At 38.9% G+C, this 17,839-nt stretch overlaps 2 protein-coding genes across 2 annotated transcripts in view; both read right to left on the bottom strand.

The window, feature by feature from the left end:
• The window catches only part of LOC111664110 (E3 ubiquitin-protein ligase RNF19A), a 29,348-nt gene extending 21,330 nt beyond the window's left edge, over positions 1 to 8,018 (bottom strand). The window contains exon 1 of the mRNA XM_023418577.2: positions 7,798 to 8,018. The gene's annotated coding sequence lies outside the window, so the exon portion shown is untranslated. The remainder of the gene's footprint in view (positions 1 to 7,797) is intronic.
• Positions 8,019 to 9,967: 1,949 nt separating this feature from the next.
• LOC111664133 (polyadenylate-binding protein 1A) lies at positions 9,968 to 16,581 on the bottom strand. Its single transcript, XM_023418608.2, has 15 exons — positions 15,742 to 16,581; positions 15,220 to 15,413; positions 14,930 to 15,045; positions 14,152 to 14,291; positions 13,956 to 14,050; positions 13,646 to 13,783; positions 13,296 to 13,391; positions 12,882 to 13,154; positions 12,640 to 12,730; positions 11,923 to 12,045; positions 11,663 to 11,805; positions 11,116 to 11,200; positions 10,838 to 10,968; positions 10,453 to 10,543; positions 9,968 to 10,333 (listed from the first exon to the last, which is right to left on the bottom strand). The coding sequence occupies exons 1-14, from the start codon at positions 15,932 to 15,934 to the stop codon at positions 10,454 to 10,456; spliced, it is 1,908 nt and encodes a 635-aa protein (XP_023274376.1). The 5' UTR covers positions 15,935 to 16,581; the 3' UTR covers positions 9,968 to 10,333; position 10,453.
• Between the last annotated feature and the right edge of the window lie 1,258 nt (positions 16,582 to 17,839).

Genomic DNA, 17,839 nt, shown 5'->3' with positions numbered 1-17,839 from the left:
AGAACTTGTGGCTTTTTTTGATAACTTGGGAAGGCCTCAACCTACCGTCATATTCTGTGACCCATCAGTTTCTTCTACTGACTGTATATAAGCCAAGTTTTCCCCCGGGAAAAAGTGAGCGTAGAGCCCTGGAAAGGGAGATTTAAGTAGCTAATGTTAAATTATATGATATTGAATTCAACCACTGGGGTACTTTGCACGTGTACCACACAGGTTCAACAAAACCCTTTTATTTGTGGGGTGAGGAGGCTGCTGACAGAAATTCCTCTGTAAACACTACCATAACAGGCCCATGAGTTTAATCAGTGTCATTTGTATGAAAGTGAGGGGAAATTATAAATAGGGTACAACCCTCCATGTCCAAGCCTTGTCTTTTCCTAGGCGAGGGTAAACAGCACCTTTCATTAGTAGGAGTAGGAAAGGAGAGGACCACCCTGGGTGACTCAGCGGTGCAGAAGAATGCCTATCATTCCACACAGTTGACAATTAGATCTGGGATTCTACTAGGTCTAAAGTTAGCCAGCAGAGACTCACTGGTGAACTGCGTTTCTATAAGTGGTAGGCAATGTGTGTGCAGGGTTACATATGAGTGGGGCAAAGGAAATCACCCACAAACTGACTGCAAGGTCTCTATCAGCAGTCTGTTTGTGGATGTTTTATAATGCCATTAAGACTCTTTATCAAGCACCTGTAACCTGTGTTTAGGAGATCTTTTGTCTCCAACATTGTTTTCCTTTTATATTAATGATTCATGACGTCAAATTAAAGCTTCTAGCTTGGGATATTAGGTTGATGATCAGATTGTGGGCATATTATCATATTCAAGACATAGTTTTATTTGCTTAACATAAAAAAGATCTGCAGATGATGCTGAACATTTTTGCAGAATGGTGCTGGAATGGAGATTAGTGGTAACCGAAGACAAAACAAATTTCACATTTTAGACCAAAATCATTAAAGAGAAATTCAGTTGTTTTAAATTCTAGTTCAATAGTGCTGTCATATACTGATCAGTACAAATATCTTGGCTAAATGGCAGATGAGAATATTACATTGAAAGAAGCTGTTAAGATTCTAACTCAGTCGGCAGGTAGAGCACTGGGATCCGTACTGAACAAAGTTCAACAAAGTGGTAATCTAGGATTCCGTATTTATACACAACTTTATAATTGTGTATCATTAAGGAGCTATTTGATTGTTTTGAGTCTATAAATTTACTTCAATTCTGGCCAGTAGTGGAGATATGGGATCGAAACCTCCAAACATCAGACATAAACGTCAAATGCTTCATCTTTGGAAAAGACTTGAGTTATGCTATAAGGAGGGGAACTATTTTTGTAGCAGATTTTATATGCCAAGCTTGAGAGAGAAGGCATAATATTCTGTTGAAAAATATCCTGCAATTTTGTAATGAAATATTTGACCACAGTAACTGTACTTTTCGTGTATTGTAAACCCATCAGGGTTAGGCTCTTTGAGTGCATGACACAAAAATAAAACACAAATACATGCAAAGCTACTGTCAGGCATGGTAGTCATGTCACAGCCCAATTTGAAATTACTTATCCCATTTCACATAGTTGCAACGTGTAAAAGTATAAATAAAACACTATGACATAGACACACAAGGAGATAGAGATACAACTAGTTACAAAGACAGACCAAATATATTCACAGATGGACTGCCAGATGTATAGGTACACAGGGAGACAACAGCGTTAACAGGGTAGGAATGAGACAGGATGTAGACAAATGTGAACAGTGAAACATGCAGCAGCTGAGCCAGTGTAGTCGGCTAGTCAGTGTCACTCCAGCTGCATTCCTGACCTGCCTGTCTCCTGTGTAATGTTGCCTCTATGCACATTCCAGGGCTTCTATGGGGCTGGGGACAGTCACTGCATTAGTGAGGCTTCCACTGCATCATGAACAGACAGAGCAACCTCCTGGCAGGCGAGCTGAACAGCTATTGACCTATGATGGATGAAGTCAAACAGTGTCCTTTCCTTTTCACCAAAGTGTGGGGAAGGCTGAAAACTGGGGAGTGTGGTTAGTTTCTCTATTTAAATGATAGGTTTAACGTTGTGCTAGTGTCGTCAGCAAAGACATTTAAATCATATTAGTGTGATTAAATGAATCCTTCCGTGTTTAAAATAGAAGACAAATAAAAAAGCCTGTAGGTAACAAATAAGCAAAAACTTGGCCATGTATTATGTTTTGGATCTGACCCTTCAAGATACAAAGGATTAAAAACAGTGCAAACAACAACAACCACAACAGCAGTGTAAACAGGGATGGCACTGTTTAATGTACAAAGGAGAGGCAAGACAGGCCGACAGGGGGAAGAAAAGGAAAAGTTTCCAACCCCAACAAAGCCAGTACAGTCTCCAGCTGCCCCCCTCCTCCCAGACTTCCCCTCTTTCCTCCCTCACTTCACTCAAGAGGGGAGGAAATGAGGTAAGCATCCTGGCATTTCTGCTCAGCTGAGAGCCAAGAGCTCAAGAAAAGGGTGTGAAATAGAATGGAATGAACTGGTATATTGGGAGTATGTGATATATTTCCCCTGGTAATACTGAAGAGACAAAAAAATATGAATATATAAGTTTGGGTGATATGACAATAAAGCAACTACAGAGAGAAGGATCACACTAGCTGTGACACCCGATGACATGTTGATTTTCAAACCCATGAGTACTCAGTAGTCGTTACTACATTTTTTACAGGCATCACGGTTGGTGTGATCCCATCGCAAGAAGGTCCTTAGTCGCTTCTAATGTCTTATAGTGGAAAGGAATGATTGAAATTGGGATATAGTGATGCGTGACTAAAAACGAATGTGGACCAGGGTTGTGAAGTGGGGGGCCAATCGTCCCTTTCACTACTTTCTGCACCCTTGTTCGGACCACACCCATCTTTGAACTTGGCTTTCATTTTGATCCCAACTACACACCTCTAAAATGTTTTACAGGTTTTAGCAGTTTTAAAAGTTTTTCTTGCAAGTTTGTGAAGCTATGGCAGTGTCAAAATCTATCCACAGACACACAGAGAGTCAAAACCGCCTCTAGTTCCCATTACAGTGTCTCCCGGACCACATTTTGCCATGATGACACACACACGTACACATAAACTCAAATGATGTGAAAACAATACAAGCCCAGCTATCGCAGCTGGTAATGAGCTGTAATAAGATTCATTGACTGGTAGAGATTTTTCCATACCATTTATACCAATTCAGCCATTTCTTCAATATCCCAGCCAGAGACAGGTACCAGAAAAATCCTAGTTCATGTATCAGTGCCTCCTTTCTAAATATCTCTTTAGCTGCCATATGCTCAAACATAAGCATCTGTCACTAAAGCAGTGCAAGCAGCAGGCTGTACACATCAATTGTGATCGCTAGAAATCAACAGTAACAAAAAAAAGAAATCATACTGCAATAATTTTCAAAGGTACTGCTATTGCGATGAGTCATGATTTTGGTGGGAATGGTCATTTTTGTGTTTCATTTTCACTAAATATAAAATTGATAATTATTTTTGATTGGGTCTGTACCAAACAAGCATGTTCCCTTATGTCAAGAGAATATGATTTGTTAGCCAGGGCATCTCTGTAGCACCACAATGCTTGATTTATAATGGTACATTGTGAAATGTTTGTAAATGCAAATGTGTGTATTCTCACAGTTCTCTGTCCCTGGCTGAATAGATTTCTACCCACAGCAGTAAAAGCTGGCCAGGGATAGTATATCATTAGTTAGCTGCAATCTTGTATGGAGTTATGGATTACATTATAAAAAGCTTGCTTCACAACTGGCACATCCACTATGTGGTAACCAGCCCCCTATATCAGACCTCAGGGTAACATTAGTAGCTTTCTCATGCTCTGTATTGGATTTTGGGAAGTTTAGTCTGTATCCTCAGTCTTTTCCCTTGTAAAAGTGAAACATGTTTTAAAATGCCATACTAACAAATAAGCACGAATTTTATCGTTAGTATGTAGGGTTATGTTTGAGAAAAATAACACTCTGATAATACTGTATATACTAAGGCGAACTAGCTTGTTTCCATGTGTTCTACATGGATCATGTACTGGAGATGATGCTTACTTTTTGTCTGGGACCTGTAGATATCACTTTCAAACATATCAGATACAATCATTATGTCTACCACACACACTCAGGGGTAGCATATATTGTGCTAGCAAGCTACAGCTGATTAAAATCTGCAAGAAACTTCTGGCTCAAATGTGCCTGTTATTTCACAAATACTATTACTATTAATTGCCAATGCTCATTATGTGTAGCAAAGGTAATGAGCAGCAAATGAAAGTTCATGAAAGAAGCCCTCTCAATGTACTAATTACTTCTGCCTTGCCTTCAAGATGTCTTCCTTTTTGTGAGGAGTTCAGATATGATATTCTGTTTTTTGCTAGACAAGATCTATGAACACTTGACACAATACCAACTACCTAAGGAGTTGGTCAGATCAATCAAATTGCCATCCTATTTGAATGCATCAAAAATGTATATGAAGTTAAGCACAATATCATATGTGCCTGTTCAAACACGATGCATAAATGTGTCATAATCAGGGACAGCACCCTGATGTGTTGGCCAGACCACCACCACCTAGCCTTGAATCTGTGTTTACCATAGAGCAAGACAGGGATGTCACACAGGTCCTGACAAAAACACACTCAGAGAACAGAGGCCAGGTTGCCAGGTTGGCATGCTGGGCTAATGACCTTTCTTTCTCAGAACACACAGGTCTGGAAAACATGCTGCTAAGCCTAAAGCGGCCACTGACATCCAAACACCGATGACTCTAGAGGGCTGCCTCTAGCCATCATAAATGATAATACATGTGGTCTCATCCACATAAATGAATGTTGGGAGTCCCATTAAAAATCTGTACAATTGAGCCATTAAGCACTGGCAATAATTTTCTACAATTCTTTTCCTAAATTATGAAATAATATATCATTTCTTGGTTAAGTATATGGCATATAGAAGGAAATTATGTTAGCCCTCATACACACTATGTTCTCATTTTAAAACAGTGTTTTAAAAAGAAAACGATCTCTGTCTGAGTGTTTTAACTTCGTATCAGAAATAATCTCCATCCATAACGACACACCTGAAAACACATATCACATGAACATTTACGTACACTGGACATGCACGTGCCAGCGTAAACAGGAAGCAGATTGTCCACTCTGCAGTCAGTTGCTCAGTTCCAGAAAATACTTTGACGAGGGACGAGGAACAGCAATGGCAAAGAGTAAGACCACATATTTCTTAGCTTTATAAAATGTAGATTTTAAATGCACAACAGCTGCTAGCAAAGACAACAACGTCAGCAACGCTTGTAATACAGTATCCATGTTGCATTTACTACTGGTAATCAAGGCTGATGTAATTTGTTTTCGTCAGCAAAAAGGTCACATGATAAGAATGTAACGAATCAGGGAAGTATTTGTAATGACTGATAAGACCAAATCAGGAAGCGAACATAGGTGTCTGTGTCATTGTTTCCAAGTCTCAATTTCTGCCTATCCACACTAAAACGCAAACATGGAGTTTTTGAACTAAAACATGGCCTGCAGCGTTTTCCAAAGTCTCCCTTTTATGAGCTTGAAATACTCCAGAGTAGTGTGGACGCCAAGCGTAAACATAGCAGAAGTTTTGCGTTTTAGTGTGTTTGTGTTGCCTCAACCTCTTTCCACTTGCAATTTGTCTGCCACTTTGTAGTGTAAATAGAGCATTAGACATTACACACTATGTATTAGGGAACATCACAGAGATTGCAAAGTGAATCAGTGAATAAGATGGTAGCCAGTTCAGACAACATGGAGAAAATAAATCAAACAAGTTTAAATTCAATTCAAGATGGTGACTTTTTTGATGAGCAAACATATGTACACATCATTGGTTTGGCATTACAAAACCAAGTACTTATTACTGAATTTCGGTTATGTACTTGTAACAGACATTTTAATAAACTATATCCATTAATTTAGCTTTTCATTAAATAAATATTATTGTGATGACAATGTCAGTTCTAAGGCCCAACAGTAGAGATGTGTGTGTGTGTGTGTTCAAAAGGCCCCTTTTCCTAACAACAGCAAAACTTTACATCCTTGGTTAAATGAATAAGAGGGAAATAAAATAAACTATGGCTAATTTCTTAACAACAGTATTCTAGACTAAGCTTTGGTCCTCACAATAAAGAGAACCCAGACTAATGACATCTTTTGGCTGCATAATCCATACAGATTTTTGATATGCTGCCTTCCCAACACAAGCAAATGACAATGCCAGGGCAACTACAGTGTGTGTCAAAACATATGAGCCAAGTGTTCAGTCTTTCTTCAGCCAAGGATGATAAGACAAGCAGGACAACTACACAGGCAGGCAGCTGGGGAAGTAAGACACAATTTCTTCTCTTCTGTACAGTGTATACATTTAGTACAATAACACAGGTCACAGTGACTTAACCAACTTGGTATAGTCAATTATGGCCTAATGGAAACTCAAGCATGTGATGTGTACACTGAGTAATACTATACAAATGTGCCCAGAAAGACTGCAACTAAAGTCTATCAAACAATACCTTACTTGTAAACATACTCAGTCACCATTGTATAATGAAAGACTTAGCCAGGATTAGGAACTTATTTAGTAAAGGTAGCTGAGGGAGACATTTATAGTAATAGTTCACCTGAATACTGAATAAGAGGAGCTCTAACATGGATTCCAGATTTAGGTAAGGACTGATTAATGGCAAAATCATGTCAACTTCATATGTAAAGTAATTGCCTGGCATACAAACATACAAGTCCTATTTTTAAGATGTATCATAAGGCTGATCAGGTTAACCCAAGGCCCATGGTAGTCCTTCTGCTACCTAAGATTTGCTGTTATCGGTTACTAATTCATATGCTTATTGCAAGTAATATGTCCAAGTTGCATATCCATATTTGTATTATGTGTTATTTTTATTTAAAGTGAGCAGTTGCAAGTCTACATTCTTATTTTCGATTGGCAGGTAAAAGAAGAATCACAAGTCGTGACAATGTAGTCTGTATAACTCCTAACAAACCTAACAATATAGAAGAATTAATTATGCAACAAACTCTTAACAATTTCTCATATTTTTCACAAAAATAGGGAGACACATTAAGCAACAAGCTACCTACCTCAAACATTTCTCAAATCTATCACTGACACGTTCCTGTTTCACATTGTGTGTAACATACGTAACGTTACAAAACCCTCTGAAATCACAACTTTTTCTCTTTCTGCTTGCTGTTTTTATCGTGTCATGGCAGTCATTAGCAAACCAGCCCTGCTGCCCAAGTTGAACGCACTGCTGAAGTACTTGACGTTGGTCAAAGACAACTCAACGTCTTTAAATGGCTGCAAACTACAGTCTAGCAAATCATATATTTGTAGGCATTTGTTATGATTTTAAACGTTATGATAATGCCAACCGTTACGTTTTGTACGGTTACTTGACTTCGACTTCTCAATAACGTTAAAATATGTAGCTAGGTTAGCGACGTAGTTAATTGTGTTTAATACGCTTCACGTTACCTCACAAATGATCACCATCTGGTACACGTCCAAACAGAAAATAGGACACATGACGGTAGCAAAATACAGCTAGTTATGGAACAGTTGAAATTTTCCATAGGTCTGTCATGCCTTATAAAAGTATCCAAAATGCCAGCCAGCTAACTACTAAACAGCGAGCGTTAGCAGCTGGTTAGCAAGGTTAGCTAGAAACGATGAGAACGTACCGTCTGTTGCTAGTGACACTTCTTCCGGAGACAGTAACAAAGAAGAAAGGAATGGTTCTGCTTTCCAAATGCGATTTTAAGTTGAGTACTCAGCTGTCCCACTGCAGTGCCGTGAATTACGTCCCCACTGATACTGGCACTTATTTTCCTCTGTCTTAGGTCCCACCTATCCGTTCCGTTTCGAACGACAACAGCTTGTATGGAGCTTGCTCTGTTGTTCACTGTTCTCGTTCTAGCTCAGGAATTCAAATCGCATCGCGAGATTTTGACTATAGATTCATAGGCCTCTGCCAAATGATCCAGTTTTTTTTATTTTATTTCTGTCACGTCTTTACAAGAGAGCTGATATGCCACCTGTAAAACAGCTTATTAATAATAATAATAATAATATTATTAATAATAATTTAATATCAAGGGAATGGAACTTATCTTCCACAATCTTTCCTGTGTTTGTCATTTATTTTCTATGTGGTTTCTAATTATATTTTTTTAAAATTCTATTTAGAAAGATTAAAAAAAAAAAAAAAAAAAAAAAAAGATCAAGGGCATCTTGATGTCTGATGTCATCTTCAAGCCTAAGGGCTTCAATCGTTTCTGTCCATAGAGACTGGATAAACAACCATAAAAATCATCTATCAGGCTAAATAATCAGCCATGCTCAGAAATGATGTTCCTTACATTACATGAATATATACACTCACTGAGTCTTTTATGACATCATATTAATATGGCCTCCCTTTGCTCTCAAAACCTCAGTTCTTTGTGGCATGGATTCCTCAAAATACATACATCCACAAGATGTTGGAAACTTTCCTTTGAGATTCTACTCCATGTTGACATTATTGTATCACATGATTTCTGCATTTGTCAGCTGCACATTCCCTGCCACATCCCAAAGGCGTTCTAGTCTCCGAACTCTACTGGAGAGATGAACACCATTCCTCCAAAAGATATTCAGCGCAACAAGTAACATTGTTCATACCAAATTTTATCCAGTTTTATATTGCTTCCCTTTCCCCCCTAGTAGAGCTGGGTTGTTACATCTTGACTAGCAGGGCTTTACAACCAGGCTACACAAAAGCAAATGAAAAAGCATGAGAATCAGCATAAAGGCTCATTTCAGAACACAAAGCACATACAGTATTGATGGTGTTTTATATGAACCCATGAAATTGTGGAGATGAAATTTTATTTACTCGAAATCCACTCTCTTTGAAGCATAAACTGATATGAACAAACAACACTGGAATCAAATCTGGATAATCCCATGATATCCCTGTGGAAAGTTGTTTTGGGTCAGCCATGTACTGTTTCAGATTTTGAAATATATTCAGTGTGGTTCAGCTTAAACAAGAGCTCAGCTTGAGTCCTATTTGTGTCAGACACTGGAAGAACCATATGGAGTTGGACATTGTGGTGATATATTAAATGGGCTTTTCTGTCTAATGATATAATTTAGTCAGTAAGTAAGCATTGGAAGTCTGATACAACCATGCATTTCAACCTAAAATTGATTTCTAATGCTCTAACCTCAGTTGAACATACTTTCAACCCGTGCCATCTGTCCTGTCTACCACAACTTATTTCCTGTGTTTTTCTATTTGAATAAAGTAGCACACCCCCCCCCCCCCCCCCCCTTTAAAAATTAGTGCTGTAAAAAAGTATATTTTTAAGATTCTACTCTAGTATTTTTAGGTTTTAGGACAAAATACTGCACATTCAGGTCAACATGTTGCACATCTCACTAATGTAACAAACATCAGTTACTGTATTCCTGAAAGATGTGCTGCCGTTTGCTCTACAACTTCAAACAGTCAGTAACAAAACTTTGTACAAGGTCCCAGTGCTCTGATTGTTAAGGATTAACCCTCACCAAATGATACTGACACCTGGTGGAGGACAACTGTTCAGTGATTATCATCTGTGTAGACCACAGACCATCATGCTTCAAGATATGACCAATACATGAATACTGACTTGACACTGCAACACATCGAGACAAAAACATCTGACCAATTAGCACAGCTGAATTACATAAATTTGATAGTGTCCTGTAAAGACACATACAATAATCAAACAGGTATAAATATTCTGTGAACTAATATTACTGTATTTAAGAATAGAATTTCATGGAGACAATTATCATTCAGTCATGAAACAGAAGCATATATTTTGAATGAGAATTTATTACAGCCAGTAGTTTACGATACAAATCACCTTTCAAAACGCTCAGCTACCACCTTCCTGAACATGGCTGATACTCTGAGCACTGACACAGTAAAATGACATAAAACAGAGGAATGCATTCAAATGTATAATTTCGATTTTTATCTATTTTTCTATTTTTTTCAACAAATTTTTGTTTATGATCAAGGTCTAGTCAAACCATCCCTAGACCTGGCAGATTCAATTGTTTTTCTTTTTTTAAGAAATAATTTATCATTTTGCGATGTTTTCAGAGTTTTAGGTTTTTCAATGTTTAATTTTTTTTTTTTTCTCTTTTTCCATCGGTGAAGCAGGTTTCAAAATGCTCAATCTGTAACAAAAAAATAAGCACATCAAAGATTACACTGTTGTTCATTAACTTATGATATCCTTTCATCCATGTTATCTACAACTTATATCATGAGAATAAAACCCTTCCCACACCCTCACCTTAGACACTGGGAACACCAGCAGGGGTGGTGGACTTCTGAGCAGCCTCCTTGGCCTGGTGGGCCTGAAGCACAGCAACAGCCTCATCCACCTGAAACAACAAAATACTTCATTTCTCACTGCATAAGGAGCAAACACACACAATTTTTTAATAAATCCTCAACAATGATAGGGGAAGCAACTAATGAAAAAGGATCTATGTTGAATTTTTTCCCTTGGCATCCACAACCCCCTGTTATGCCTTTCTGCCCCCAGTTAGAGAACTACTAATCTAAAAAGGAACACTTTTTTTTTTTTTTTAATGATGAGCAAATTCAAATGAGAAAATACTGTCAGCCAACAGGCATACACAGAGATATATCTAACAGATTAGCCATTAACTGACCTTTGAGCGCAGTGACTCAGGTGACTCAAGCATGTGAAGAAGCTCTGAGTTGTCGATCTCCAGTAGCATACCCGTGATCTTGCCTGCGAGGCTGGGGTGCATGTTCTGGATCAGGGGGAACAGACGCTCACCTGAGGAAGAACAGTTAACCATTTTAAAAACCACTGAGTTCAATGTCAAGAAACCACACCTAAGATGTCAAATATTTTTCTATTGGTTTCCTAAAAGACTTCATTACATGTTAGATCCTCCTAAGTCAGAGCAGTTGAAGTACTAACCCAGCATCTGCTTCTGTTCCTGAGGGGGGGCGGCAGCCAGCATGGAGGCAGTCAGGGGCTCCTGTCCTTGGACATGGACAGCAGGCTAAAGATGGGAAAAAGATATGAGTTTTGTCATTCACAATCTAAATATTCTCAGGTTCACAGTTGTTTTTGAATTTAGTTAGATATAACTTTGGCAGGTTCTAGAGAACAATGGCCATTACTTTAGAGATCAGAATTAATGCAATCCAATACCATCCTGTGCTCACTGATTTGTCATACAATATAGCTTTTAACTTCACACAAGCATTTTAATGCAATAATTATAAAGTCTAGCCCAGCTTCAGTCTGCCTCACTGTTAGCACTAAATACACATATACTATGCACTATAAACAGAAATATAGCTGGTTCAAATGTTGCTGTCAGGAATCACAGAGTATAGTCAAAAGCACATTTATTAAATTAGGACCAGAGAATTTGAAAATAATATACAACAACCATGTTTAGGAATGAAATCGTGTTCTTATATTTTTCAATGCCTTAAAAAGTCAATGAGATTCTTACCTGCTGCATGGTGACCTGTGGCTGGGAGGCCATGTGCTGCTGGGGGTTGCGCACACCGGCAGCATATTTGTACTGGGGCATGGCACGCACTGGGGCAGCAGCGGCTGAAGCACTGGTAGGGCGCTGGCTGAGAGCCTGGGTGGCTGAGGTGAGGAGGGACAAAAAGGCACGTTATCAAAAGCACATCTAGTGACAAAAACAAAGTAACACAGGAACAAAACATAGCAGATTCTTCTGTCTGTGAAAATTGAAACACATACGCATACGCTGGGAAGCCATCATCCGTGGGACCTGGGTATTTGTGGTGGTGGTGGGGCGGATGGTGTTGAAGGTCTGGGGCCTGGGAGCTGATGGGCGCATAGCACTGGGCATGTTTTGGAAGTCTAAGGGAAGAGGGGGGAAAAAAATGGAGATCCATAATAAAGTTGTTACAATTAAGTTCTTTCAATGTTACAAGAGGAAGCGAGTTATCCATTCATTTACAGTATCACTTAGCATCCCTATAATAATAGCATGAAACGCTACATAATCACATGGAATTAGTGCCAGGAAGTTAAGGTATTATTTAACCTTGATATACACTGGGTGCGTATGTTTAAATGTATCGAGTATTTCAAGTTTTCAAGTATTACATTGGGACATGAGCATGCAGAGTACAGCAACATGACATGTGGGTATTAAGTGGAAGTAAAACAATATGCTTCTTTATCTCTCCGATACATGAAGCTGTAGGCTACATAAAGCTGATAAATCATGAAATCAATAAGTCTTTTTACTTAATGTGATAAATGTGCTGATGCTACGTACGCACTTTTACAGTTAAACAAAACCCTTCCAACTCGAATCTATGTTGTATTATGACAGCAGCAGAAATAAATGATCTGGAGACAAGAGTATTTTAATGAAAATGCAAAACAATAATTAATACCAACAGGCAGGATCAAGATTTCAAGAGCTATACAAATGTGGCTACTTACGCTGAGGACGCACTCCTTGAGTGGCCCAACGGGGACCTGGGCGGAGTTGCGCCAGCTGGTTGGTGGAGTAATATGCAGCACGGTTCTGGGCCTGGGAAGGACGGAGGCAAAAATATTTATCATATTCTTACTGCAAAGGAACTGAAGCATTATTTTCCTATTATCCACTTCCCTACAACCAACGTATCATAAAATATGATAGGTTTTTTTGTCATGTATACTCAGCAAATTGGCTGACTTACCTGAGGTATAGCCGCCATGAAATAGCCTGAGGGTGGTGCAGGCTGGTAAGGGTTGAGGACAGGGTTGGGCACAGCGCGGACAGTGGCCATCCTCTGCATGTACTGGTTTGTTAGATGGGCCTGACGCTCCTCCTTGCGCTGAGCCAGGGCCACATACAGTGGCTTTGTAGCAACAATACGCCCATTCATCTCTGTTACAGCTTTAGTGGCCTCTTCTGGGGAAGAGAAGCACACAAAGCCAAAGCCTTTGCTCCGGCCACCCTCCATCATCACCTGTCAGAGGAGAAACTGATTAGCATGTATATTGACATTTTAGGTTTTATTTTCAGGTGATTTTTATGGTGATAAGACACTCAATTTTTAAGCAAGTGCTGAAACATTTCAACCTTACAAAACAAGTGCTAAAATCTTTACCTTAGCACTTGTTATGGTTCCAAATGGAGAGAATTCTTTACGCAGACGCTCGTCATCAAGGCCATCATCCAGGTTTTTCACGTACAGGTTGACACCCTAGTATGTGAAAATAGATCGTGAGAATGTAATCTCATGAATAAGTCAAATCAACTCTTAGTCTTGTATAGACAACCACACCTCTATCTCGAGACGGACTAACCCATAAGAGGTTTTGGATGGCAGCAAAATGTGTGTATTTGAACCATTTGTTAGGGTTAGTTTGTATTAGACAGATATGCCTCCTAAAAAAAACACCTTATTTTATCATGTACTGAATGAAACTCCTCTGAAAGAATTGAGGACCAACATACCTGGTATCTGGTCATACGATCTTGTTTCATCTGCTCAAATTTGCGCTTGAGCTCGTTCTGGCGCTCCCCTTTCTTCTGTGCGCGGCCCACATACACTTGCCTGCCATTCAGTTCTTTACCATTCATGTCATCTACAGCCTGCAATGAAACAAGCAGAAATCCACTGAAACAAGCTAAAACAGAAGCTGTGTTTCTATTGATTCAAGAACAGCAGAGGTATATTGGGAATTAAGTGGATGTTTTCCAAAGATTTAGACACATATGAAGGAGGCAATGTCCCCAAAGAAAAGAACAAGGAGTTGATCCTGACCTTCTGTGCATCTTCATGTCTCTCAAAGCTAACGAAGCCAAATCCCTTGGATTTGCCGCTATCATCAGTCATAACCCGGATACTGAGTGCAGGACCTACAAAATATAAATAGCTTATCAACACATTTAACAGGCCAAACTACACTGGTAACATGCTTAATTGTGAACCTGTAGTCTTTGAAATCTCATCAACTTACCATATTTGCCAAACAACTCCTTCAGCTTCTCATCATCCATGTCCTCCCCAAAGTTCTTGATGTAAACGTTAGTAAACTCTCTGGCACGTGCTCCAAGCTCAGCCTCCCTCTCTTTACGCGATTTAAAGCGTCCAACAAATCTGTTGGTTAAATGATGTGAAAAATTAAAAAAATAAAGAATCACGTGCTGTGACAAAACTTTGAACTTATTTCCTTGCCTCCTAAATTACCATACTATTCTACTATTCAAGTAGCTTTTGCTGAATTATCAATGGACAGCCCTGAGATGTTGCCCAAAGCTGTTCAGGGATATCACTCTAATGCATTTCTTTATTTTCCTCTTCAAACCTTATTATTCCGATAGAGAAAATGTATTTTACTTAAAAAAGTGTTATCCACCACTAGCTGCAATGGAGGACACACTTGGCTTTTTACACCTGCACTGTGTTAAGACTTTAATAGCACCACTTAACCCTGAACAGCAAAAATTTTATTATTTAAAGAATGCATTTTGAGTTAAATGCAGACCCTGCGGTGGTAATGTGAGCTTTGGCAACTTTATGGAGCATATTGGAATATTCTACAGGTGAACAAAGTTGGCAAGGTTTGATATTCATAACTAGGTTGTAAGAACACCAATGGTACATTTGACATGATTGTCAAGCGAGTTTGTAGACAAGATGCAGATGAACACAAAACTTTGATTAGATGTAAAATTCATGTTAATCAGACACCCCCAAACACTGATTTAAATGAGTGTAATTGTAGCTGCACTTACACTTTTCTGTCATTGAGCAACATGCCATTCATTTTCTCAATGGCCCGCTCAGCAGCCTCGTGGGTCTCAAAGTGTACAAAGCCGTAACCCTTTGAACCATTTTCATCACAAACCACCTTGGAAAAAGGAGATTTGAGCATGTCAAAAACAATTCCTAAACATCATGCATTGCAAAACAGACCCGCACAATCAGATTCAACCAGCTGCAATCTTTAGTCATGCAAAGTAGTGGTCTGTAAAGCACTCAAACAAAAAGCAAAGGCAGACAAAATGAATGCTGCTTTGCCTACCTTGCAGGAAAGGATGTTTCCAAATGCAGAGAATGTGTCATAGAGAGCCTTGTTATCAATGGATTTATCCAAATTCTTGATGAAGATGTTGCCCACTCCACTCTTCCTCAGTGAGGGGTCACGCTGAGACCACATGATGCGGAGAGGTCTGCCTTTAATCACATCGAAATTCATGGTGTCCAGGGCTCGCTCAGCTGTGAGCAGATGACAAAACTTATGAGAATGGGTTCATGTCTGGTTAGTATATGGCACAATGCAATAACATCTGTAGAAGTTAAAAATAAAATCATGTTTCATGGCGTGTTAATAGCTTCATCACAGGTGTAATACATGTTCAGAACTTGAAATGACTGAAATAATTAAATAAGGTCACAGGAACATACTGACAAAAACCCCCGATAGTGCTATCTAAAACACAGATGCTATAATATGGCATGCATGCTCCATGGTCAAAATGGAGTAGGATGGTGCCACATCCCTCATGTTAGCTGTCCTTACTTAATTACTTTAGGATAAACCTACCATCAGCTGGCTGCTGGAAGTTGACATAGGCATATCCGAGGGATCGGCGGGTGATCATGTCTCTGCACACTCTGATGGAGAGAATGGGCCCAGCCGGGCTGAATTTTTCGTAAAGCATGGCCTCGGTAACGTCTGGATGCAGGTCTCCCACATATAGGGAGGCCATAGGGTAGCTAGGCGCGCTGGGATTCATGTCAGACGACGCGTGTTCACAGACAATCCAACTGAAAGGTTATAATAACTCGATGTTTTGTCGACAACCGTCACCCAATATCAGCCCTCTATATGGAATGGTTCTTTTTCTTGGTCTCTCCGATAGCTTCACAAAAATTGACAGCGCAGACACTTAATAGTAGCTATCTTAACCGTTAGCAACGTGGGCTAGTTAGCTTGATTAGCAAAATGTCGGAGCGTGGCCTAACCGATGTGGCTCGCACACTCTTTCAGTTAGTAAGCTGAGTTGCCGGTAGTAAACGACGCAAATGCTCTCATTTACAATGGTAACTGGAATGACAAAGCGCTTAAAGGGAGAAATGTGTGGTTAACAATATAACTGACTAACGTTAATCACACACGCTTTCAACAATGACGCTAACTGCTCAACGTGCTAACGTTCCTCTCGTTCCGTCTTTCGTTCTTTTTCGAAGGCAGCGTCTTCTTCGCGTTGCGTGGGTTGGCAAATGAAATCCTGCTTCACCGATTTTTATTTTTCTTATAAAAATATGTCTGCGTGTGCGCTCTAGCTTTTGGTTTGTTTCATAATAATAAAATGTGTGCCGAGACTAGCTCCGGAGCACACCCTACGCAGACGGATTACGGGAATGAAAGGAAGGTCGGTAGAGGTTGTTTCCCGATTCCAGTCGAAACTACTGCGCGTTCACCACTAAGGTTGACGTCATACATCTCGCGATATTTTATATTTAATTTAATTTCGGTCATTAGCATGGATGTATTGGTCTTATAATACACCCATGATCATTACAAATGAATTGGATGTATATTTCGGCTATATTCTGCTTTTTCGGAAGGTAAGGAATGTTTCGATGGCCGTCAAGGGAAACAGCCTTAGATATCTGTGCACTCTTGTGTTCTTAACTGTATTATGCACTAATTATCTGTGAATAATAAATGCGGAAACATAAAGAGGTATAAAAGAATAGTAAATTAATATGTGTAAATATAAAGAGAAATAAATACATGTGTAAATACGAAGACAAATAACCAAATATAAAAGTTTAATTATTATATAATATTATATATTATTATTGTCTGGGCTGCATATAGCCATATTCTTTTAGCGTGTGTGTATGTGAAAGTGTCCTGGACCACATTGCAGACCTGCCTACTCAACTGACGTCGTCTACCACAGCCTGATTTGTCACAGTGTCATAATGAGCTGAAAATATTTTTTATAATTCTCACAGTGTTTCCCATACATAAACTTTATTTTTCTCTGTTGCTTTTGCTAGTATTTGAAGGGCCAATATGTTAATCAACTGGCTTCATGTGGGTTGAGTAGTCAATTCCTGCATACATGAATCCTTCCAGGAACTTTTTAATGCAGACAAAGGAAGTAGGCCGTGTTCACACCTGGCCAGACACCAGACCTTTTTTTTTGCTATGGCAGATATATTGTATATTGTAAACAGCATATATTTATATATATTTAAAAAATATATATACAGAAATAATTGAACAAATAAATGTTAAAATGAAAATGCTCTTGGTTGTTTTTATATTTCCACATGTATGTATTATTTTATTTACTTTAGGCTGACTAATTCTTTTTTTTATAGTACTCCTGTGACTCCATAATTAATATGTTTTTCTGTGACAGTAAAGCTACTAGATAACCATATTGTCTTCATAACCATTGCAAATGAAAGAATTGTTGTGATTCATTTTTCAAGGATTGCAGTTTACATAAAAGAAAAGGACAAGTTGTTTTGAAGCTCACCTCGGATGAATTAGGTTTAAGTTTGTTTTGAATCAAATAGGCTACTGTTTCCACTTCATATTTAGCGCTGCTTTGGCTTGACATGGGCCCAGCTATATTTTATACGTTACACTCACCTTGACTGAAATAAAAGGGCCAGCT

This window comes from Seriola lalandi, unplaced genomic scaffold (genome assembly GCF_002814215.2).
Source record: "Seriola lalandi dorsalis isolate HSWRI2012SDOR001 ecotype SW California unplaced genomic scaffold, Sedor1 jcf7180002054583, whole genome shotgun sequence".
Classification (NCBI taxonomy): Eukaryota; Metazoa; Chordata; class Actinopteri; order Carangiformes; family Carangidae; genus Seriola; species Seriola lalandi.
The sequence above is the reverse complement of the archived record's forward strand: the minus strand, read 5'-3'. Positions and strand labels throughout refer to the sequence as shown.

Excerpts from the sequence above, each read along its gene's own strand:
- LOC111664133 (XM_023418608.2), bottom strand. The coding sequence starts at position 15,934 with ATGAATCCCAGCGCGCCTAGCTACCCTATGGCCTCCCTATATGTGGGA. Across the intron at positions 15,046-15,219 it reads GAAACATCCTTTCCTGCAAG|GTGGTTTGTGATGAAAATGG; the intron begins GTAGGCAAAGCA and ends CCTTTTTCCAAG. Across the intron at positions 14,292-14,929 it reads TTGCTCAATGACAGAAAAGT|ATTTGTTGGACGCTTTAAAT; the intron begins GTAAGTGCAGCT and ends TTTAACCAACAG.